Here is a 21807-nt window from a genome sequence, read left to right as displayed (position 1 = left end):
ATGGGACGCGTATCAACAAGCGCGTCACTAAGCGTGGCGAGCCTTGAAAAGGTCCAGGTGAGACAATCGAGAGATAGAAAACGAAGGAGAGGAGGAAAACAACCAAAAAAAGTCAACGCACGCAGATGATGTCGTCACTTGTCGTGTTGAGAATGGCAAAGACACGGCGTTTGCGTCTTCTACTGCCCCCTTCGCACGCTTTGATCGGCGCCATTAAGCAGCACCGTTGCTGGGGTAAACCCCACTGAAGTAAACAATGACCTTCACGTGACTCAATGCTGTTGAGCGCTGAGCCCAGCCACAAGTGGCAAGCACGCTAGCCCCGATTTGGACCAACTTCGCATAGTTCTTGTCCACTGCGATTTTATGTCCAATTTTATCAATATCTACAAGTCCTCATTCGATTGTGGCGATCGCGTTTTCTAGACGTCCAGGGCATGAAAAAAGCCTTCATAGGTGCCTCATCAGATCGATACTGCTAAGGTGGCAGGCAGACTGTCTCTTTACGCGTGATATCGATTTTGAAACCCCTGGTGCTTCGAAGCCACTGGCCTTGCTTATGACACTGGGGGACTCCGAGAAAGGCAGCTTTGAGGACTAAATCAACTAATCCGGCACAGATGGTACAGCTGTCATGCAGCCCTGGCCATGCGCCGGGAATCCCGCCGTCGGCGGTGTACGCACTTAACGCGGCTGGCTCGGCCGATAGCACCGCAAACCATGGTGACGCGACGCAGAACTCCTTTGACCATAATAGACAAACTATTCCGGGTCTCGGGCTGGGGTTCTTTGGAAAGGCAGAAAGCTCAGTGGCGAAGCAGACTGGCGCGTCTGCCAAGGAAACATCGAGCCGCGCAAACGCGACTGGCAACGACTCTGCAGAAGAAGGAGAAATAACTGCGGACGAGTTCGAAGACCTATACGAATCGCAAGAACCAGTGTATATACCTCAGGAGCAGCAACATGCCTCGGAAATCGATGCTAGTTATGTTGAGATGAGCGACGAGGAGCGTGATCGTTCTGGCTCGTACTCGCCCTTTCTTTCAGCCAGGGAAATGGATATGTCGCCACCCACTCTTGTGCCCATGCCCACGGGGTATTCAGCTGCAATCAGCGTGCCGAGCACGGCAGAGGTACAACTGAAGTCCATTGATCTCATCGCGGAAGCTAGGATCCAAGCGAAAGATGCTATATTACGACTTCAAGCAGCCAACATTGGCTATCAGGACTATGTCAATGAAGGAATCGACAAAACTGTTCTTGACCAACTTTTTGGTGACCTGGGGCTTGAGACCTCACATAACCCGGCCTCTGCAGTATCCACTGTCCTCCCTGCTCCTCCCGATAAGGTCAGCACTGCTGTTTCAACAGTCAAGGACACCGTTGCACCGGTTACAGCATCACTTGACAAATCGGAGTCGCGTAAGGATCGTATCGCGCGACTTCTTGCTGCGAAAGGGTCGAAAGCTACGAAGGCCGGAGGAGCGACTGTCATCGGAAAAGTGGCTAAAGCTGCAAGCACAAAAATAAATTCGGAAAAGTCAAAGCTGCTTCAACAAAAGATGGAGGCATTACTCAAAGCTCGCGAAGAGAAGCAAAAGGCACTTGAGCGCCAAACAACAGTGACAGCGTCAGAGCTTGTATCTAACCAAGAAAGCTTGCCTAACACTACTCACGCAGCTATCGCCGCGGAGCCCCCTTCAGCTTTGTCGTCAGCGGCAGCGGCGTCGGCGACAGCAAGCGGCCAAACTACTAAGCCGTCGGCATCAGAGGCTGTCATTTCGGTTTCCTCTTCCGCAAAAGCTGCTGCTTTGTCAACTAGTAGGAGTGGCAGCGCCTCTGAAGGTCCCTTCCAAAAACCTTTTGGTCAGACACGACCATTTCTTATTGATGTTAGCGATGACGATGACGACATAGATATGGATATGGAATCCCCTGAGCAGCGTATGTCTGTATTGCATGCACCTACTAGCCCTGGCAAGAGGCAGTTGCAGACGCCGTTGCTTGTCCAAAGTCCTGGATCTATGAGCACGCCACCGGCGGCTCGTCACGACTTGGAGAGCATGAACAAAAGAATTGAGGCGATGAAGCGGAAAATCGCAGAGGCGGAGGCGAAGAAGAGACTTAAGTTGTCTGCGCCGGCGTCCCCAGTAGCCTCACCACGTCCAAGAGCGTACGATATATATGAAGCAAAATCGAGCTCTCCAGATGGTAACGCTTCCCCCATCAACGATACCGTCTCCAGCCGATTGCCGAAGGTAGCAGAGACAAGACTGGCATCCCCTGGCTCGCCAAAAATCAATCGATCCCGAGCTGCCAGTGAACGGCTGCCAATGCTCGAGTCACGCCGGAAAGAGCAGATATTAAGGCTGAAGGCGCTTCAATCACAAGTGGCAAATATCGAGAGAGAACTCAAGGAGGGCCTCGCGGAAGAGCAAAAGTTGCGGGAGGATCTTGACTACATCTCTGACGATGAATACCCTCCACACAATGTTCTTGAAGAGACTGCTCCTCGATCAGCCTCAGCTCGTACCCATACCGAGTCTATCGCAAACGCGGAACAATCCGGAGGTGGCCATGCGGATCCTGTCAGCATGCTGAGCTCTGATCATATTGCCACCGAGTCAAGTTCTCGATCAAGTCCCGAGGTGATGGTAGAAGATGTTCATACTGCTGCTCCATCAGATGGACAAAGCACGGACCCTAAGGCCGATTCGTCGCACGATGTTGCTATGGAAGTTACTATGCCATCAATGAACGATGTGGATATCGCCATGGAAGAGGCGGGAAGCAGTGGAGACGAAGCAGACGACGACTCTGACGGCTACGAGCCTGCCGAAGCCAGCCCATATGAAACTGGAGAATCCTCGCCGAACTTTAAGACATCTGAAGCTGCACCTGAGATTACTGATAGCGACCCAGCTGTGGCAGCGCTCAGTGCTGAATTATTATATGCGGGACGACAAGACTCTGCTCCCGCCATGGAGCAAGAGAGAGAAGTAGTACCCGCCTCTCACATCCGTCAGCAACAAAGACTAACATAAAGATTTTAGGTAGGAGAAGGCGTGTCTAAGGATGCGGATGAAGCTTTCTCGCGGCCGAGCTACTTGGCATATGACTCTCCCTTGCGTTACTTTCACTCGTATCGCTTCCACCCGAATTTCCACAATGTTGTTGCCGGCGGCTTGCGGTCTGCTACCTACAGCAATAAGATCGATAGCAAGCTGCCACTGTGCCCAGACGAACTCGCAGGCAATGTGTGCCCTTGGGGAAAGAACTGCCACTTTCAGCACTTTGCGGAAATGAGTGCGCCCGGTACGTCTTCGCTCTGCTCACTGCTGAAGCCGTGTAGCGAATGCCGACGAGGCCAGCCAGATATGGCGTTGGCAAAAAGAACTGACCAGAATCGCCGTGATCTTAGATGACCAAATCCTGCTGCAGCTGGGTGCGTATACGAACTGCGAAGAATCGAGAAAGCAAGAGTACATTGAAGGCCTCCGGCAGCTGCTCACCGACTACCGAAACCGAAAGGTGAAGGATTTTCAGACCATCAGCCAAGGAATTATAGAGTACCGCGCCAGGTTTCACGGTGACGCCAGTAAGGTCCTCCCCCTGGGCACAGTCTTGCTCTGAGGCAGAGCAACCGAGCCCACTTGCATTCCCTATTCCCCCCAAATCACGCGTAGAGTCCCGGACATCACAGTGTCTAGATGTATTACCAACATTGAGCGGCGTTTTTATTTTCGGCGCCACAACGAATTTTCTTTTTACCTATTTTCCGTTAGCATGGATGACGATATCATATACGTTGCGATACCCCTTCTTCCATCTTTCTCGATGCATTTCCCACCTTTAGTTGCCGCTCCGGGCCCTCGTTCTATCTCTGCATCTTACAATGCCCTTCCAGCGATGCGTGCCAGTGGTAGCTGGAAATGTTCTGGAAGTGTGTGATTTCTCGATACGAGGACAGAAAGATCAGCAGCAGCTGCTGCTGCAAAGACCGAAAAGAAAAAAAATCCATAATGACTACGAAGGCGGAGAGTGAGAGAGAGAGAGAGGATAAGATACGATTTGGTGTCTACAACGGGAGGACGGAAGGCGTAAATATGTTTTCTACATACAACACAACGTCGCGTACGGGCGACGTATAATAAACTATTACTGACTGATTCATCACCATGAAGATAAAACAAGAGAAAAGACCCCGTGACTGGAAACTGTACTAAAATAGAGACTCCTGTGTACTGGGTATAATGAGGCTAATTACAAGTTTTGTATACAATCCTTTTCTTTCTCGACAGATGTGCAAAAGTGTCCTAATTCCTACGCGGCCGGATTAGGAAAGCAATAAAAGGCATCCGTCGACGACGTCTTTTCCTAGCGGCGCTTCGTCAGCGTCTTCTTTTCACCCTTTTTCTTCTCGCCCTTCTTCTCCTCGCCCGAGGACGAGACGACGTCGGCGCGCTCCACGCCGCTCGTGTCGGCCACAACGCCGCCGACGGCATTGGCCTGGCCGAGCGCTATCCCGCGGCCGTCGCGCAAGACGGAGACGTTGAGGCCGGTGATTGAGGGCTCCCGACGGACGCCGACGCCGCGGAGCTTGTCCGAGCCAGGCGCGGGTACAGCGACGCTGTCGAGCTGCTCGGGCTTGGGCTTCTTGGCGGCCGGCGACTCCAACGCAGAGCCCACGAGGGGAAACGAGGGCGGGCTGCCAACGGTGGCAGCGCGGGAGCGAACCGCGGGCTCACGGGCAATATGCGGCTGCGGGACAGGAAGGTGGACGTTGCTCTTGCTGCCCAAGGCGGAGTTGTCGCTGTCAGTTGTGCTGTTGGCGTTGACAAGGAGGCCAGAGCCCATGAGACTCTCGGAGCGGACGACGTGGTATCGATCGTACTCCTCTACTGTGTGCTCTGCATCGGTGAAGCTGTCGAGGGCGTCAAAGACGTGCTGAAAGACTTGTACGTCAACGTCGCGAGCCCAGAGGAAGTCGAGATGCTCGTAGTGAGGAATCTCCGTAGCGACAGTTTGTGAAGGCAGCTCGCGCAGCATACTGTTGATATCAACCAGGGAGTCGCTGCCGCCGTAGACGAGAACGACAGGCGTGCGGATGTTGCGCGTAGGGTATTTGGCCACCTTGGAGAATTTGCGCGAGGTGCTGACGCTGAGGGGCTGATGCACGTCGTCGTCGTAGAGCTGGAAGGAACGGTTGCGAATGATTTGGAACCAGTGGACAACGGACTTGGTGCTCGTGAACGAGTACAGATGCGGGTAAGCGGCGAGCTTCTGGCTGGCGGAGATATTGAGAGTCTTCCAGTTGAAGAGGAATGAGAGGCCCATGTCAATAGAACGGGCGAAGAGAGGCGGATACATGATGGACTCCCAGGTGGTCGCGGAGCTGAGGATGGAGCGGCGTCCAAACATGAGATAAAGTGCCGAGGGAGAGGCTTTCATGAGGGAGTCCACGATGCCGTTGGAGAGGCCAGCGGGAGCCATGGCTGGGGCAAGGGCAATGAAGACGTTGACCTGATGATTGAGCTTCGGGTGAATAGCCAGCGTGGCAAAGGCTTGAGCAGTGCCCTGAGAGAAGCCAATGTATGAGAGGCTCTTCTGCTGAGTGCTTTCGAGAATGTACTCGATGCTATCAGGGATATCATGAAAAGCAAACTCATCAATAGAGAAATCCCAAAAGCGTGTTGAGTTGGGTGAGCTGTGGATTGACTTTTTCGAATATTTGTTGCCACGATTGTTGCCAAACTTGCCCTGTTAGCGAATGGTTGCACATCGTAGAGGGCCGACTTACCCAAACATCGAAGCCTCTTTCAACCAGTTCGAAAGCCAGGCATCTCTTCTCGTCGGTTTGGCAGACCCAGACCTCGGAGTTCATGAGTAAACCGTGATGCATATATACGACACGTTTCTTGATTGAGTTCGGGCCAGAGTCGACTCTCTGACCTTCCTCGCCGCGCCTCCACTGGAGACGATGAAGGCCAAGAAGATACCCATCCTTGGTCTGGACAATATGCTCCTCTGCTTCATAGCCCCAGAATTGACAAAGCTCGACAAAGTCAGCAGCGTCTCGGACAGAATCAGAGATGCCTGAGAGAGGTTAGCTAGCAACGAGATGAACGGCGGCAGGATGCAACTCACACTTGGTCTTGCGATGAGCGCGCCTATCTTCGGCGGAAGAAAATCGAAGAAATAGTCGCCTTGATGCCCGGTAAAAGTAGGCGACGAGGAACGAGGCTACCGTGCGTCAGCCGTGTCCATGATGACAAACTTTGGAAGAGTGTGATAGCTTACGTAGCGCTAGGGTGCATATGCGAATGATGGCCTCAAGGGATACGAGGACGAAGGAACCGATGAGAGCAATGTACTCCATACTGCATCACAAGTCGTTAGCGAGGTGAGCTGTGCGGCTGCGTCCCCGCCATGTGCGACGTTTGAGCACAACATACGAATGGAGGCGTCCGATTAAGGGAACAGCCATTGTGAGGTGAGTTTGGAGGGGTCAGGTCATAAAAGAAACGAATAGTACCATGACCGATGCTATAGCAGGGATTAATAAAGGTGATATGAAATGAAGGACTCAGAGGCGCATCTTTTGGCGGTATGGTCAGGACCGGCAGCTGTGGGTAGTGGATGGTGAAAAGGATGATGTCACGAGCATGTGAAGGTGCGCTACAATGGGCAAGCCACAAGGCTGTCATCAGCCGGGGGAAGAATGTGGCGCCTGTCCGATTACGGTTTAGCGTGACTGTCAAGGTGTGGCTCACGCAGGTTCGTAGTGGCCAGAGTTACTGGCCAATCAGCTGCAAGCGAATCTTGCCCAGATTGTTTGAACGCCGCCAGGACAACTATTACCTTTTGACAAGCAACCAAGGACAGCCACAGTTTAACAATGCCCAGCTCGTGTCAAGAACTGCGTAGGTTGCATCGAAGCACCGCGATCGAAGCGTCGCCCCCACTGACTTGAATTCACAGGCGAGGCGCTGGCCCAGTGCCTCCAGGAATCGGACTGCGTCATGGTGCAGCGCAACCGGGCGGCCGACTGCCTGCGCGAGCCGCTGTCGTCGACGCTGCCGACCAAGTGCCAGCAGCTGAAGAAGGGCTACGGCGACTGCAAGCGCGGCATGGTGGACATGCGCAAGCGGTTCCGCGGCAACATGCCGGTGGCGTACAAGAGCGAGTCGAGCAACGGCCCGCGGCCCGCGGACGGCGACAAGGGCTACCAGCTGTACGCGGGCGCGTCGGCGTTTGGTGGCGCGGTCAAGGAGACGAGCGGAAACGAGCCCATCGCCCCGGACTGGCGCGACGTCGAGAACGAGCGGTACAGGGCCGAGCAGGCGGCGATTGCGGCCGCGAACAACCAAAAGTGACGGGGTAGAAGGGGAAAGGGCAAGGGATGGGCAGAGGGGAGGAGGGAAAGATGTTGGACCCTCTGGCACCGTATATACGACGATTTGCGATACGGCATTGCGGTTTGGCGTTTAGGATGATTCTATTTTACCCTCAGAAGCATTGTATGATGGGAGATGGTGCGGTTGGCTGCCGAACCCGGATCGTGGAGCAGCTGCCTGCGTGTATCAAGAGTACCGGCGTGTAAAAATATATGTATTCACAACTCTGAAGAGATGATCTTTTGCCATTGGAGCAAGACTCGGCCAACATGGTCGGCGCTGGTGGTGTAGTTTGCATCACACGCCGAGATGTTCACCAGGAAGATGTATCTGATACATGTCCGGTATACAGACTATCAAATGAGTACAAATCGGTGCGATATTAATAATGAAATAGAGTATAGAATTGGAGAATGTTTCTGGTACTTCATGGTGTGAGCGGAAGGCATCAGGCTGCCTGTGCAATGCAAGCAGTGTTTGCACCATCTGAGCTGGAATCGGACGAGAGGATCGAACTTTGTTCTAATTTTACCTCTCAATTTACTTATGCTTGAGTAGATAGCCAATATCATCCTCACCTAATCCGTCGAGATGATCACCGCCCAGATAGGTAGCTAGATGGACACCCATATTCCTTAAACTCTCAGCAGCAAACCTTGGCTCCGCGACCAGCCGACCGGCCACCACCATCCACGACAGAGCTTTGTTGGAGGCCTGCTGGCGCTTGGGTGCATATCGAGAGGGACGTGCGACTTTAGGTAATCCATTCAACTTCGGGCAATGTATAGCCCATTTTTTCGATCGTAGAGATGACGAGCCGCTGGCTGATGCAGGGTCTCCGTCTCCTACACCCCGGAACTGCACTAAGCCCTGTAAGTTACCGAGAAACGACCCCGCTAGCGCTGTAGGAAGCCGCTAAAAACAAGCCCGATGACTGCCTCTGGCGGCCTCTGGGCATCCACTGTAAGTCTGTAGCCCGCTGAAGCCCGCTATATCCCGCCAGCTGACCACTAAAAACAACGCCACCGCAGCCTAAAACGGCGGCCCCTAATAGTTTATTGGTGTCAGCCTAAGGCGGCCCCCATCCGAGAACTGAGATAGGCCCAAAAGCATATATTTGGCGTCGTGGACCCTTGATTTTTCTCCCAACTCAGTTTTTGCCCTTTTTTTTTCTCGTCTCTCCCTTTACATGGTTGACAACTACGCAAGCCACCTCCTCATTTCGCCTCTTGATTCTTCTTCTCGCCCGGCTGTCGATGCTTCTCGAATTATACGGATCTCTCACGTTTGGGAGTTCGCTGTTACCTTGACTACGGCCTTGCCGGACCTAACAAACTACGCCTCAGTAATTAATAACTGCGATCTACACCTAGCGTCAGGCACGCAATCATGCCGCGTCTAGGCGAGGAGCCATCCTCGCGGCATCAGCGAGTCTTTGCGGCCCTGCTGGTCGCCGTCTTATTCACCGCGTGCCTCTTTGGCCTCGCGCAGTCTTCCTTTGAAGCGCCTCTCGTGTCGTTTCGCGACTGGGCGACGACGCTCTCCAAACCGCAATCGCTGCTGCAGCCGCAGTCGCAGCCCGAGCCCGAGCCCGAGCCTGAGCCTGAGCGCGAGCCTGACAGCGACGCCAACGATGACGTCGACGCGCAGGGCCGCCGCACCCACCGCAAGTTTGCCGACCTCACCATGATGGAGAGGCTGCCGCGGGACGTGATCCCCACGGCGCGCAACGGGCGCCGTCTCATCATCATCGGCGACATCCACGGCATGGACAGGGCGCTGGACAGACTGCTCGAGCACGTCGGCTACGACGGCGCCACGGACCACATCGTGTCCGCGGGGGACATGGTCAACAAGGGCCCGCACTCGGCGCGCGTCGTCGCCCGCCTCATGGAGCTCGGCGCCTCGGCCGTGCGCGGCAACCACGAGGACCGGGTGCTGCTCGCGCTCGCCTCGGCCGCGGAGCAGCGCGAGGCCGGCGAGGGCGTCGCGTTCCCCGGCATCCAGGTGCGCCACAGCAAGAAGCGCGACCGCAAGACGGCGCGCCAGCTCTCCCCGGAACAGGTCAAGTGGCTCGCCGACAGGCCCCTCATCCTCGCCGCCGACGACCTGGCCATGTACGTCGTCCACGCCGGCCTGGTGCCGGGCATCCGACCGCTCCGCCAGGATCCCTGGGCCGTCATGAACATGCGCTCCCTCATCGAACCGTCCCGGCGCCTCGTGCACCAGGTTCCCGGCCAGGACGGCAACCTAGTGGAAGACGAGCCTCTCGTCGACGAGGACGGGGACAGGACTGATGCGCAGACTGATGCTGATGAGGACGCCCACGCTAGCCGCGCCGCGTTCGAGGACCTCATCCCTGTCGACACCCACCAAGGGCGTGAATGGGCCGAGCTCTGGGACCTCCGCCAGTCTCAGATCCCCAAATCGGACCGTCGCACCGTCGTCTACGGCCACGACGCCAAGCGCGGCCTCACGCTCGGCAAGCACACCTTCGGCCTCGACTCGGCCTGCGTCAACGGCGGCCAGCTCACGGCTCTGGTGATCCACGTTAGCAGGAAGGGCCATGTGAAGCGCAACATTCGTCAAGTCCCCTGCAAGAAATACAAGGACTAAACCCACGTGGTGTCATCTTTTCCTCTTGTTTTCCTGTCTTCTCCTTCATTTCCCTCGGCTCTCTCACGTCATCTTCAAGCCCGGTTTTCTTTGCCTTTCTACGCTACGATACCAATTTGCTATTCCTTGGACACATAAACACACCGCCTCAGAATGGGCGCTTTTATTACCATGTTTAAACAATATAATTCATGCTATATTCACAAACCGGTACTCTGCAGGCAATCGTGCATATTGTCCCCACAACTTTGAGTTGGTGTAATACTATTAGCACGACCAATTGATTGCCAACTACAACGGCCGACGACAGAGACATTGCTAAAAGTGAGATGCCTATGCCCAGACGAGCACACCCCAAGTGTTTCGTGAAATTTCATAAAGCCATGACTAGCTACATGGCCTCGTTCCTGTACAAAGCATTCATTCGGTACGTCGCGAAGACATTGCCGAGGTCAGACGAAATACGTAGCCACGAAACCCACAGAATGTAGACAATGACAGCGCTCCCCCAGGCCAAAGAGAACAAACCGAGCTGTCTCGTCGGTGGGCAAGCTGCGTGGTGGGATCCTCATTGGGCGTTCGAGCCGCAGGCCAGATGTCAAACTGGATGTGGGCTTTTATCTTTGCGTTTGTAAGCCAAGGAACACGTGTCGATCTATTGGCCTGTACTCCAAGTGTCAGCCGATAAAAAATCACTGCCGGGTTCGGCACTCTCGTTCGGCCTGCAAGGTGGAATCCATGAAGCGGCCTCGAAATAGCTCAAGTCGTCGGCTGAGTGACGCTCTCGCTAGCCTGTATACGAGGTCAATATACCAGTAACCGCCTCATCTTCAAGGTCATCAAGTCCTGCGATGTAGAGTTTCCGACACTATTCCGCCGGATGGAGAGCGACATGCAAAGAGTTGGCAGCGCAGCTAGGCGGGCTCCCACAAAGTACCTTGTTGAACCAGTCGGCAGATGCTGGTTGAACGAATCCCAACTACGGATACTGAATGCTGAGTAGTTAGCAACTCCTTCCTGTGCCGATTATTGAGGACCTAATGCGGTGCATCTCAACTCTGAGGCATTAAGATCCTCTGGAGTGGCCAGCGTACCAACTCCGCGGAGTTGACGCCGAATATTTTAATTACTATCCGTACTCAGTACTTACGGAGTACTCCGTGAGTAGGCAAATCAACGATCGAGCCCCTGCTATATAGCATGATATTTTTAGATGGAGGAGCTTGCAGGGCACTGTGGGCAGTGATGAAGGAGGCTTGGCGTTATTCTCTGAATACTTAGTATAGATAGTGTGATCCGTACTTACTGGGTACTCAATGGCTCAGCCGGGCGGTGGGACTGATCTAGCAACTCAGTATCAGATCATACATCAGTCGCCTTGTAGCTCTCTCCCTTTCATCTGAAAAGCAATGCTAATATGCAAGTAGAATTTACTTGTCATGCTTGTATTGTGGTCTTGTACGGAGGTACTTGCGAAGATGGTGAACATGGTGATTGGTCTTTGAACACCCAGGTGCAATCCCAAAAAAAAAAAATTTACAAGGAAAGAAGAACCTTCTCTAGCCTCAATGGATCAGTTCAGCATCCCTTCCAAGGCCCTTGGTTGGAGCCGCAAATTGCCTAGAGCGATTTAACCGCCTTTCATACACAATCGCTGTATCCGTACTCACAATCGAATTTTGGTGGAAAAAGGCTCGTCATCAATGCGCTAACCGCCCGAGCACTGTGTACGATAGAGCTACAAACCTACAAAAACAGTCGAAAGTTTGTTCGGATTCCTGATATGACGTGATTGACAATCCCTTTGACGACTATAGCTCTTCGTTATTATATGACCAGCAGGGTCATTAAAGCACAATATTGGGCCCAGGGACCTTGACATTCATGTTCTCTCGATTGCTCTCGATTCTGGGTAGACTATGCAGTGAGTGGAAAGAACGGAAAACCAGATGGGTCGAGACGTCGGGCTCACGCGGGTGCAGCCGCGAAGTGACCGGTCAGCATCGTTTGAAGGCTGACAAGACAAAGCTGGGCGAGTATCCGTATACGGAGTACTTGCATTGGAGAACCAGAGTTACAAAGCTTGAAAAAGTTGGTGTCGAGCCGCAAGTATTGGATTAAGCCACACGGCATGCGTCGACGTGAGCCCGCCATCTCAAGGAGACTTGTTTCATTGCCTGGATAGGTATTTGTAGAATAAATGTTCGCTTTACAGTAAAGGACGTACACATATCCAACTCATTGCGTACATGTCAATGTCAAATACTGAGTTGGGAATCCTGAATCATCCTCGGTAAACATGGCAACATCTGGCTTCCAAGTAGTTCTTTAACACGAGAAGAATGCTTGGCTACTTGTCACCAGGTGAGGACCCGGCGACAATGCCTCTGTCGTGACTCAGTCCTCTGGTACTTACCAGTAGTAAATGGGTGCATTGAATTGCCCCCTAAAGCGGAGCCTTATGACTGGCAAATATGACGAGAGAACAACACGGCAATACACTGCGTCACTGACCTATACAGATTAAGACGGCAAAGAGAACCTCTCGTGTGTATAGTCCGATATAGAAGTTGTAGAAGCACATCAAACTCGTATTTCTCTACAATTTTTTATTTAAACGGCTCTTTCCCCAACCTCTCCAGACGATATTCCAAGGTCCAGCATCAGCTTTACTTCAGTCTATCATCACTTCGCCTTGATATAAATCTTTACAACAATCTCTATTACATTTCACAATGAAGCTGCGTCTCGTACTATCTCTCCTGTCGGCTGCTGCTCTTGCAGCCCCAGAGCAGCAGCATGAGGCCATGGGAACGAAGCTCTTTAAGGAGCCTGCAACGAATAGATCTCTCTGTGAAGAGATAACCCACCTCGAATCTAACCCGGACGTGGAGCACCCCCCGATGCCAAATTTCACCGAGGACTGTGTTGGCACTGTTCAATACTGTCATCGCAAAAATTACGAGATGCAAGGGGAGGACTTTCCCAACCCTGCCGAGTGCTTCCGCTCCCGCGGCAAGGACATCAAGGACTTTGCCCTCTACAGCATCCTGAAAGGCAAGAATTCTGAGTTTGATCGGGGTCGTGCGTTTCTTCAACATGCAAATGTTCTATACAATCGCAAAGGGCTTACCGCACTCATCCGCGGATTTAGTGACACGGGAAATCTGGATGCATCGAGTGCTGCAGCTATTGAGGAGCTCTGGATTTCGACTGTGAAACGTGAGAATCTAGCCCTTGAAAAAATTAATGTCGCGAAAAACAGCTTTGGGCTCGCAGTTGAGGATGCCTTCGCAGCCAAAATCAATGACAGGATAGACGATGCTGCGGGCAAACTGAAAACCGCCTGGGATCAGATTCTCGTCAAAAATTGTAGCCAGCTTGCCAATTTGAGACTTGTCGCCGAGACTGAGCATCAAGAGAGCAATATTGAACGCGTTCACAAAGAGCTGGAAGAAGCAAACCGGCTGTACAATTACCGCCGGGCTGTGACTTTAATTAGTCGGCAGTATCTCCCGCAGGATGTTGATGTTGAGGGTGACGAGGCTATTGCAAAACTCTCAGCGCTAAATGGCAATCTTCTTCTCCAGGTTGAAGAGTCCCTTAATAGTGCTAAACGCACTCTCGAGGACGTGTTCGGATCAAAAGGCTTCGAGGCTATGTCGGAGGCCCTGGGCCAGCTTGACGAGGCTTGGGACGAAATCGTGGGAGTTATTAACCTCAAAGTGCTTACCTACGTTAGCAAATGGATCATCTCAAACATGAAACATGAGTCCTCGGAGGACCCATTCACGGGATATACGACTTATCGTATTGAACGTTCTGAAGAAAGGCAGTAGATGCAGGTTCAATTCTGATGCTTTGCGTCGTTTATTGCGCCTAAGCAACTGGCGCCCCTATCCAGGTCAATATTGCTGAATCGGCCAGGGGTAACAGGTTCCTACTTCTAGTTTAGCTATTATAGCAACAATGTATCTTGTGTTGCCGTACAACCATAGAGCTAGTAGCTTGATCGCCCGTGATGTGGCCTTGGCAGACTTCTTGACAAAAAGCCTTGATAATTTTCTAAATTCTCAATCTCTTTCGTCATCTTCCTATTACTGTTCTTTTGCGGCTCTTTTCTTTTCTTCTTCCTCTTGCTTTTAGTTTTAGCGCAGTGCTTGAGGCGCGATTATGCCGAGTACAAAAGAAGCGGGAGCACAAGATGCTACCCAGCAGAGTTGTGATGCTGAACTAGCTGATTGATGGTGGCGAGAAGAAAAGTCAACTTAGGCACGCAAGTAAGTCGTCATTGGTGCTCACGAGCTGTCGTCCCATTATGCATCGAACGGGAACCACAGGCTCTGGTTTCAGCTACATCGAACCGCACTGGTGAGAGCAGAAATCGCAGCTCTACAGACTTACTACAGCGATATATATATATATATATATATATAGAAGAAATATAGCGAGAAAGAAATGTTGCTAGGCCGCCGGCCCAACACTGCATTACGCCAGCCGTTATTTGCCTTCCAATACTTCAGCTATAAGTAGTCCGTGTACCAAGTACGCCATGATATGCCCCCCCTGCCCTATGAAATGAACAATAAGTGAATGAATAACACATGTTCAATTGCAATTCCAAAGAGTGCATCTCCTGGAGCAATCGTTGGCTGCTCGCACTCATCAGCCTCGCGACGACCCAGCGCCGACCGTGACAGCCGCGTCGTACAATAGGTTGGTTGGCCGCCCTCCCCCGCCCAGGACAGCCTCTCCTTGCGACAACGCACCTAATAAAGACAATCAGCATGGACCCAACCAACCCATCACATTGACACACACACAATCCCGAAATCCAAGCGAGCACCCGATCCATGGCCGCTCCATGCCGCGCCTCACCCCCTCACCCATGGCCCCGTCGACCATCAAGCAGCGCGCCCTCGAGGACGCCCGGCAGGCCCAGGCCGCCGCCGTCGCGCTCTGCCGCGCCGCCTCCCAGCCCCTGCCGCCGTACCGCCTGACCGAGCTCATCGGCAAGGGCTCGTTTGGGCGCGTGTACAAGGCCGTCGCGACGGCTTCCGGCGCGGGCACGAGCGCGGGCGCCGTCGTCGCCGTCAAGGTCATCGACATTGAGCGCGGCGACGCCGCCGCCCCGGGCCTCGCCGACACGCTCGCCGACGTCCAGGCGGAGCTGCGCGCCCTGCGCGCCCTCCGCGGGGCGCGCAACGTCAACCACATGCTCGAGGCCCTGCTCGTCGGGCCCGCCGCCTGGGTCGTCGTCGAGTACTGCGCGGGCGGCAGCGTGGCGACGCTGATGCGGCCGGCGCGTGCTGCTGCTGCTGCTGCTGCTGCTGCTGCTGATGCCGCTCATGGCGGCGCCGGCGCCGGCCTGCGCGAGAAATGGATCGTGCCGATCCTGCGCGAGACGGCGGCGGCGCTCGCCTGGGTGCACGCGCGCGGCATCATCCACCGCGACGTCAAGGCCGCCAACGTGCTGGTTGCCGAGGACGGCGGCGGCGTGCAGCTGTGCGACTTTGGCGTCGCTGCGACGCTGCGCAGCGCCGCGGACCGGCGCACCACCGTCGTCGGCACGCCGCATGCCATGGCTCCCGAGCTGCTGGCCGGTGGTAGCTGTGGCGGCGGCGCCTCCGGCGCGGGCTACGGCGCCGAGGTGGACGTGTGGGCGTTTGGCGCGCTGGCGTACGAGCTCGCGACCGGTCGTCCGCCCAACGCGGAGCTGGGCGTCGCCGCCGGCCTGGCCCGGCTCGGCCGCCAGCTGCAGATGCAGACGCCGCGGCTGGTCGGGGACGCGCACTCGGACGGCATCAAGGACCTGGTGGCGACCTGCCTGCGGTGCGAGCCCGCGCGGCGGCCCACCATGGAGGAGGTGCGGCGCCACGCCTACGTTGCGGCGACGGAGGAGCGGTACCCCACGGCGTCGCTCGCGCAGCTCGTGCGCGCGTTCCGCGTCTGGGAGGCCCAGGGCGGCGATCGCAGGTCGTTGTTCGCACCCGGGGGCGCGGCCCCGATATACGACGGCGCCGAGGGCGACGGCATCGTGCAGGACTGGAGCTTTAGCACGGCGGTCGAGACTGACGATGACAACGTCCTCGACGCATCGGACTGCGAAGCGCTGTCCGGCGCGTACGGCATCGAGGGTCAGAACGGGAAAGAGGAGGGGCAGGAGGAGGAGGAGGAGGAGGAGGAGGAAGAGGGAAGGTCGCAACGGTCCGCCACCTCGCGGCCGCAGCAGCAGCGGCGGCGACGGCGGCGGCGGCGACAGCCGCGGCACGCCGCCACGGTCAAGTCCCCGCTCGAAAAGGTCTTTGACTCCAACACGCTCTCCAACTACGACGACTACTCGCGGCAGTACTACGCCAAGTTCCTGCCCGAGCCCGTGCAGCAGGCGCTTCTGCACAACGGCATGGCGGGCCTCCCGCAGGTGGCGGACCGCGAATCTCTCATCGACCTGGACCTATGTCTGGTCGGTGTTGGTGTGAGCACCGGGGACAGTAGCAGCAGCAGCAACTCACCGTTTAACTCTGTCGATCTGGGCACCGACACGGTTCGACCTATGGCTGGCTACGGATTGGGCGACGACACGGAGGAGGAGGAGGAGGAGGAGGAGGAGGAGGAGAGATGTGGAGGCACAAAGCGCGCGACGCAGGACTGGAAGTTCCCCGTCATGTTTCCTCAACTCGCTCGTGACAGTGACAAAGAGGACCGAGTTTCGTCATCAGCCAACTGGGACGACGCGGCGTCGGCTACCTCGCACAGCCGCTCCGAGTCGGCCGGCAGTTGCTTGATCGACCTGGATAGCGCCGCGCTGCCGGGGACCATGCTGCCGCGTGGCCAGCATGACGAGACGCAAAGATCGCCGGAGCCGCCGCTCCCGTTGGCGCCGCTACCGCAGGTCATGATGGGCCGCGCGCCGGATGAGCTGGTCAAGCATGAGCTGCGCAGAATGACGGCCAGCTTGGCTGATCACTTGCGATACGCCACTGCGCATTTGGCCGGCCTGGCCGACCAGCCTAGCATATGCGGCTCCATCGGGATGACCGGATCAGGCGACTTCAAGTCGGCTCGTTAGTATAGTCAGAAACGAACATCACAGAGTAATTGACGCAATTTTGGTCATTGGTGTTATTATTCTTTTATAGCCATTCCTGATACATGATCATTGCTCAACAAAGGCGCATCTGGCGTACACAATCTAGCCAGTAGACACGCGACGCGACGCACAAACGAACCAGCCATTTTTACTGCATTTAAGCAGAAATCTTCTCCTTCAGGGTCTTCTTCAGGGTCTCGGCGTCGGCAGCAAACTTGCTGATACCCTCGCGGAGCTTCTCGACGGCCATCTGCTCCTCGTTGAAGGCGAAGCGGAAGGTGGGCTCGTCGTTAATGTAGGTCTTGCGCTCAATGTTCTTGGCGGAAGCGGCAGCGGCATCGAGCTTCTTGGGGACAGCATCGGAGCCGTTGAGGAGCTCCTCGAGCAGATTAGGCTAGATTTATGTTAGCTGGGGTAGCACAACAACGTCAAGAAGTACATACGGAGATGGTCAGGTAATCACAGCCAGCAAGCTCAGTGATCTCGCCAGTGTTGCGGAAAGAAGCACCCATGACAATAGTCTTGTAGCCAAACTTCTTGTAGTAGTCAAAAATGGCCTTGACGGAGGACACACCAGGGTCGTTCTCCTTGGTGTACTCCTGCTTGGTGGCAGCCTTGTACCAGTCGAGGATGCGGCCGACAAAGGGGGAGATGAGGAAGGCGTTGGCCTCAGCGGCGGCGATGGCCTGAGGTAGGGAGAACATGAGAGTCAGGTTGCAATTGATCTGGTGGTCGCGCTGGAGGATCTCGGCGGCCTTGATACCCTCCCAGGTGGAGGCGATCTTGATCAGGATGCGGTCCTTGGAGATGCCCTGCTGCTTGTAGAGCTATTTCAGATTGTTAGCTTGGCACGCTTCAGACCGACCGGGTAGAAGGCCAACATACATCGATGATCTGGAGAGCCTTGTCGACGGAGCCCTTGGTGTCGAAGGACAGCTTGGCGTCGACCTCGGTAGAGACACGGCCAGGAATGATCTTAAGAATCTCCTTGCCAAACTCAACCAAGAGACGGTCAAGAGCGTTGTCAACCTGGGCGTCAACGTCGCCACCCTTTTGCTTGGCGTAGGTGATGGCATCATCAATCAGCTTGGCATACTCGGCCTTTTTGGAAGCAGCGAGGATGAGCGAAGGGTTGGTGGTGGCATCTTGGGGCTTGTACTTGTCAATGGCTATGAGGTGGTCAGTCAGTATATGTTTTGTTGAGAGCATCGGAAGGCCGGGGGGGAGCTGCGGCGGCGAGAACTGGGGGAGAAAGTGTCTCAAGATCGACCGCAGCGAGGACCGAAAGAACGGTGGGGGTTCACTAACTGGCAAAGTCACCTAAATAGGAGAGATGATTGTTAGTATGAGTCGAATTGCAGTGGACGGAAGCTGCGGGAATTTACCAGAGTCGCAGACGACAACCTAAGGAAGAATGGGGTCAGCGGTTTCGAAGCCGAGTTTGGAGTATGCGGGCAGGCATGGCATTGCGAGGCAAGACGAGAAACAATTTAGCCAGTGTTGGCTAGAGAGCAACTCATCAAGTTTTCTGGAGGAGATTGTCATGCCCCTCACAACAGAACCTGTTGACGACCGTTGAGGCGTGAAGGAGCTGTTGTGGCGGCAACGAGGGGCAGCAAGATGATGGCGGGGTAGATGCGGGCGACGGGTAAAAGGTAGAGAGTACTTACAGTGCCGCTGGCCTTGAGCTGTTCAAGAGAGTTGGACATTGTGAAAGATGAGGATGTTGAAGGGTATCGAGAAAAGAAGAAGACGGACGTGTTGTCAAAGGATTGTGACAAGAAAAGAGCTGAGGCAAAATGGATGGAGACGGGAAGGGAAAGGATAAAAAGGTTGAGCGGCGGGACTGATGACGGAGTGCTTATGAGAGGATGTTGAAAAGCTCTGTAATGACGCTGTAGCGCTTCTGGAGTGGCAGGTACTGGTGGGGGGCTCGGGTGGCTTTAGGGGGGGGTAGGGGCCTTCTGGTAGCGGTTTTGAGTGGTGGGTGGGAGCTGCAGAGGGGTCTTGGTGGAGTTTCTCTACGTGGATGCACCGCTGCGGGCGGGCCAACTGCTGGGCCATTGGCCGCTACTGGTACCTTGGATGCTAGTAGGGAACTGCCTACCTACTTATCGGTATTAGCAGGATAAACGGCGCTGCGGGAATATGTCATAATACACCTACCTAGATAACGACTCAGTGACGGAATTCCCATCTGCTGAGTAGTCACTGCAAAATTCTGTCCTCCATTACTTCATACTGGAGTCGTTTTTCTGGAGCACCGACGTCGTCCCAGCCAACAACCCTTGTCGATTCTTCGTCTGCCGTTATAACACTGGCTCTCCGATAGCCGGCGATCGGGAATGGCATGGTAGGCCCCCTTTGCTCCCCGTTACTTCTCTTTACCAGTATGATAATATTAATTAAAAAGAATGTATACAATCAAGCAAGCGAGGGAAAAAAGAACAGAAAAAAAAAACCACGCAACTGCGACACTCCTTCGTGTGAACCCAACCCTTCCGGTACCACCCCCAAAAAAATAACTCCACAAATCAGTGCTGTCCGTGGGCTATCCACTCCTGGCAACTCCGGGCCCGACATCCTCCAACACGGCCACTCCGCATCCGCGCCGACCCCAACGTGCCACTGTCATGCGCTCGGCTTACCTCCCGTAGGCGGACACAAAGAATACGCCCGGCCATCATGGACAACCGACTTTCATGGAAAACTGACAGAAATTGCCGTGAGGGGTAAGAAAAAGAAAAAGAGGGAGAGAGGCCCCGTGGTCTGGCCGTTTGTAGTCTATTGTGCGTTGCTTTGTAATAAGATTGGCTCGGCGCGCCTTGTTTTGCTAGTCTTGTGACGCCCGACCGTTACGAATAGAGAGATATTATCACCATGCGCGAAATATATAACCTTGGCAAGCCATATCGCCACATAATTACAACTCCGACTTCTCCGTTGCCTTGTCCGCCGCCGCACGAAGATTCGGCGCCGTCTCCTTTGTCAGCGACGTGCTGTGCGCTTCGATATCGGCAGCCCAGAGAGCCGCGCCAACTTTGTTGTGCTTTTCGTTAGCCTTTGAGTCTCCCGTCTGCTGCCTGCCATCTGCTTCCGCGAGCGTGCGCCGACTCACCCGTGTTTGTGTACGTAAAGAACATGCTTGCGATGGGAATCATTTCCAAGACGGTCGCGACAAGTCCGAACCTTTTTTTGCTCCGTGTTAGTGCCATGTTGTAGGGACTCTGGGGGTATGCCATGCGCAACGCACGATGTATAAGCCCCGACATTCGTGTCGACCCAGCGCGTCTTCTGGGCATTGGACCACTTCTTCAGTTGAAAGTACTGCCATGTCGTTAGCATACTGCGATGGCTCACAGACACTCAACTCTTCGTCCATCAACTTACCCTCTCGTGGATCGAACGTCCGCGGTTGCGACCTGTCATCGTCCCCGATTAGCCACCGAACTCGTGATTTCGCAGAACCCCGGCGAGAGGCTCTCTCACCCTGCAGAAAGACGAACGCCACCGTGCCGACGATGGGGATAAAGTTGAGCGGCAGGTACAGCAGGTACCGGATCATGGCCTTGGGGCCAAACTTGTCAAAGGGGCTGCGCAGGACCTTGCCGAGGCGCTTCATCGGGTCGCCGCCGCGGCCGCCGGCCTTGAGCTCGCGGCCCTCGGCGACGATGCCCGCCGCGTCGCGCGACACGAGCGTGCCGTCAAAGGTGTCGAGGATGGCGTCCTGCAGCAGCCACCCGCGCGAGACGGTGTTGATGATGGCCGAGCTCTCGCTCAGCACCAGCAGCACCGTCGACACCACCGCAAACGGCCCGTTGACGAAGACGAGCACCGCCAGCTGCGGCAGGTACGTGAAGGCGAACATGGAGCCGACGACGCCCGCCGACAGCGCCAGGATGGGGCCGAGGCGCGACAGGAACGGCTTCCACAGCGACCGGTGCGAGAGGAAGTAGACGATGCCCTAGACTCCGCGGCCAAAATTAGCAACTGCACTCGAGATTTTTTTTTTTTCCTTCTTCTTCTTCTTCTTCTTCTCTCTATTCGGCGCGCTCTAGAGGGTAGGGAAAACGGCATCGACTTGCCTTGAGAGGATACAAGTACGCGCGACTCTTCATGGCCTCGAAAGCGACCTTGCGCGCATTGCCCAAGTCCTCCTTGCTGCGCGCGACGCCACCACGGGTTAGCCTGCCTGCGCGCAGTCGCAAAGAATACCCAGGGAAGGAATCGAGGAGCCTCACAGTATCTCGCCCGCCTTTTCGCCCACGGCGTCTAGTGCGCGGGCGCCGCGCGACTTGGGCTGCTTCTTGTTGTCGTTGCTGCCGCTGGCGACTGCGCCCGAGGAGGTAGCGTGAGAACTCATTTGTTGAATTTGCTATATGTCTAAATCGATCGGGTAGTAAGAACGTGGATCGTATGGGAAAAAGGCAATGCGACAGCCAATATAGTCAATTGAGGAATGCGTAATGGTGCTTGCGTGGGGGATGAGGGCAGTTTTCGTAGCGGTATGGGATTTGGTCTTTCTCGGTCCAGCCTGGGCAGAGGCAAAATCTTGGTCTTCTTCTGGCAGTCACGGCGCTTTTGATCGAGAAATGTGAGGTAGCCATGCCGTCATCGAAGCCCCGTCGCGAACTAAAAGGCTAATAAACTTGGCTCAAATGGGAACGGTGCTAATGGCGGGGCTGAACATGGTCTCGCCTCGCG

At 54.9% G+C, this 21807-nt stretch overlaps 8 protein-coding genes across 8 annotated transcripts; 5 read left to right on the top strand and 3 right to left on the bottom strand.

The window, feature by feature from the left end:
• Positions 1 to 620: 620 nt before the first annotated feature.
• Positions 621 to 3633, top strand: V2A60_010257 (uncharacterized protein; the record flags this gene model as incomplete). Its single annotated transcript, XM_083261517.1, has 3 exons — positions 621 to 2999; positions 3054 to 3315; positions 3422 to 3633. The coding sequence occupies 3 exons, from the start codon at positions 621 to 623 to the stop codon at positions 3631 to 3633; spliced, it is 2853 nt and encodes a 950-aa protein (XP_083117643.1).
• A 744-nt stretch (positions 3634 to 4377) lies between these two features.
• On the bottom strand, positions 4378 to 6487 carry V2A60_010256 (sterol esterase; the record flags this gene model as incomplete). Its single annotated transcript, XM_083261516.1, has 5 exons — positions 4378 to 5754; positions 5801 to 6096; positions 6148 to 6243; positions 6301 to 6380; positions 6456 to 6487. The coding sequence occupies 5 exons, from the start codon at positions 6485 to 6487 to the stop codon at positions 4378 to 4380; spliced, it is 1881 nt and encodes a 626-aa protein (XP_083117642.1).
• A 411-nt stretch (positions 6488 to 6898) lies between these two features.
• On the top strand, positions 6899 to 7376 carry V2A60_010255 (cytochrome c oxidase assembly protein PET191-domain-containing protein; the record flags this gene model as incomplete). Its single annotated transcript, XM_083261515.1, has 2 exons — positions 6899 to 6923; positions 6982 to 7376. The coding sequence occupies 2 exons, from the start codon at positions 6899 to 6901 to the stop codon at positions 7374 to 7376; spliced, it is 420 nt and encodes a 139-aa protein (XP_083117641.1).
• Positions 7377 to 8786: 1410 nt separating this feature from the next.
• On the top strand, positions 8787 to 10013 carry V2A60_010254 (Metallo-dependent phosphatase-like protein; the record flags this gene model as incomplete). The annotated part of the gene is made up of 1 exon (XM_083261514.1): positions 8787 to 10013. The coding sequence occupies one exon, from the start codon at positions 8787 to 8789 to the stop codon at positions 10011 to 10013; it is 1227 nt and encodes a 408-aa protein (XP_083117640.1).
• A 2735-nt stretch (positions 10014 to 12748) lies between these two features.
• On the top strand, positions 12749 to 13852 carry V2A60_010253 (uncharacterized protein; the record flags this gene model as incomplete). Its single annotated transcript, XM_083261513.1, has 1 exon — positions 12749 to 13852. One exon carries the CDS (start codon positions 12749 to 12751, stop codon positions 13850 to 13852), a length of 1104 nt encoding a protein of 367 aa, XP_083117639.1.
• A 1049-nt stretch (positions 13853 to 14901) lies between these two features.
• On the top strand, positions 14902 to 17082 carry V2A60_010252 (uncharacterized protein; the record flags this gene model as incomplete). Its single annotated transcript, XM_083261512.1, has 1 exon — positions 14902 to 17082. One exon carries the CDS (start codon positions 14902 to 14904, stop codon positions 17080 to 17082), a length of 2181 nt encoding a protein of 726 aa, XP_083117638.1.
• A 178-nt stretch (positions 17083 to 17260) lies between these two features.
• On the bottom strand, positions 17261 to 18812 carry V2A60_010251 (sedoheptulose-7-phosphate:D-glyceraldehyde-3-phosphate transaldolase TAL1; the record flags this gene model as incomplete). Its single annotated transcript, XM_083261511.1, has 6 exons — positions 17261 to 17497; positions 17547 to 17930; positions 17989 to 18272; positions 18412 to 18423; positions 18489 to 18507; positions 18774 to 18812. 6 exons carry the CDS (start codon positions 18810 to 18812, stop codon positions 17261 to 17263), a joined length of 975 nt encoding a protein of 324 aa, XP_083117637.1.
• A 1214-nt stretch (positions 18813 to 20026) lies between these two features.
• V2A60_010250 (EI24 domain-containing protein) lies at positions 20027 to 21466 on the bottom strand (the record flags this gene model as incomplete). Its single annotated transcript, XM_083261510.1, has 7 exons — positions 20027 to 20142; positions 20222 to 20292; positions 20357 to 20430; positions 20494 to 20525; positions 20593 to 21067; positions 21189 to 21264; positions 21345 to 21466. The coding sequence occupies 7 exons, from the start codon at positions 21464 to 21466 to the stop codon at positions 20027 to 20029; spliced, it is 966 nt and encodes a 321-aa protein (XP_083117636.1).
• Between the last annotated feature and the right edge of the window lie 341 nt (positions 21467 to 21807).

This window comes from Cordyceps javanica, chromosome 7, assembly GCF_051103115.1.
Source record: "Cordyceps javanica chromosome 7, complete sequence".
In the NCBI taxonomy this organism is placed as follows: domain Eukaryota; kingdom Fungi; phylum Ascomycota; class Sordariomycetes; order Hypocreales; family Cordycipitaceae; genus Cordyceps; species Cordyceps javanica.
Note: the sequence above shows the minus strand (reverse complement) of the source record. Positions and strands in the feature narration are given on the sequence as shown.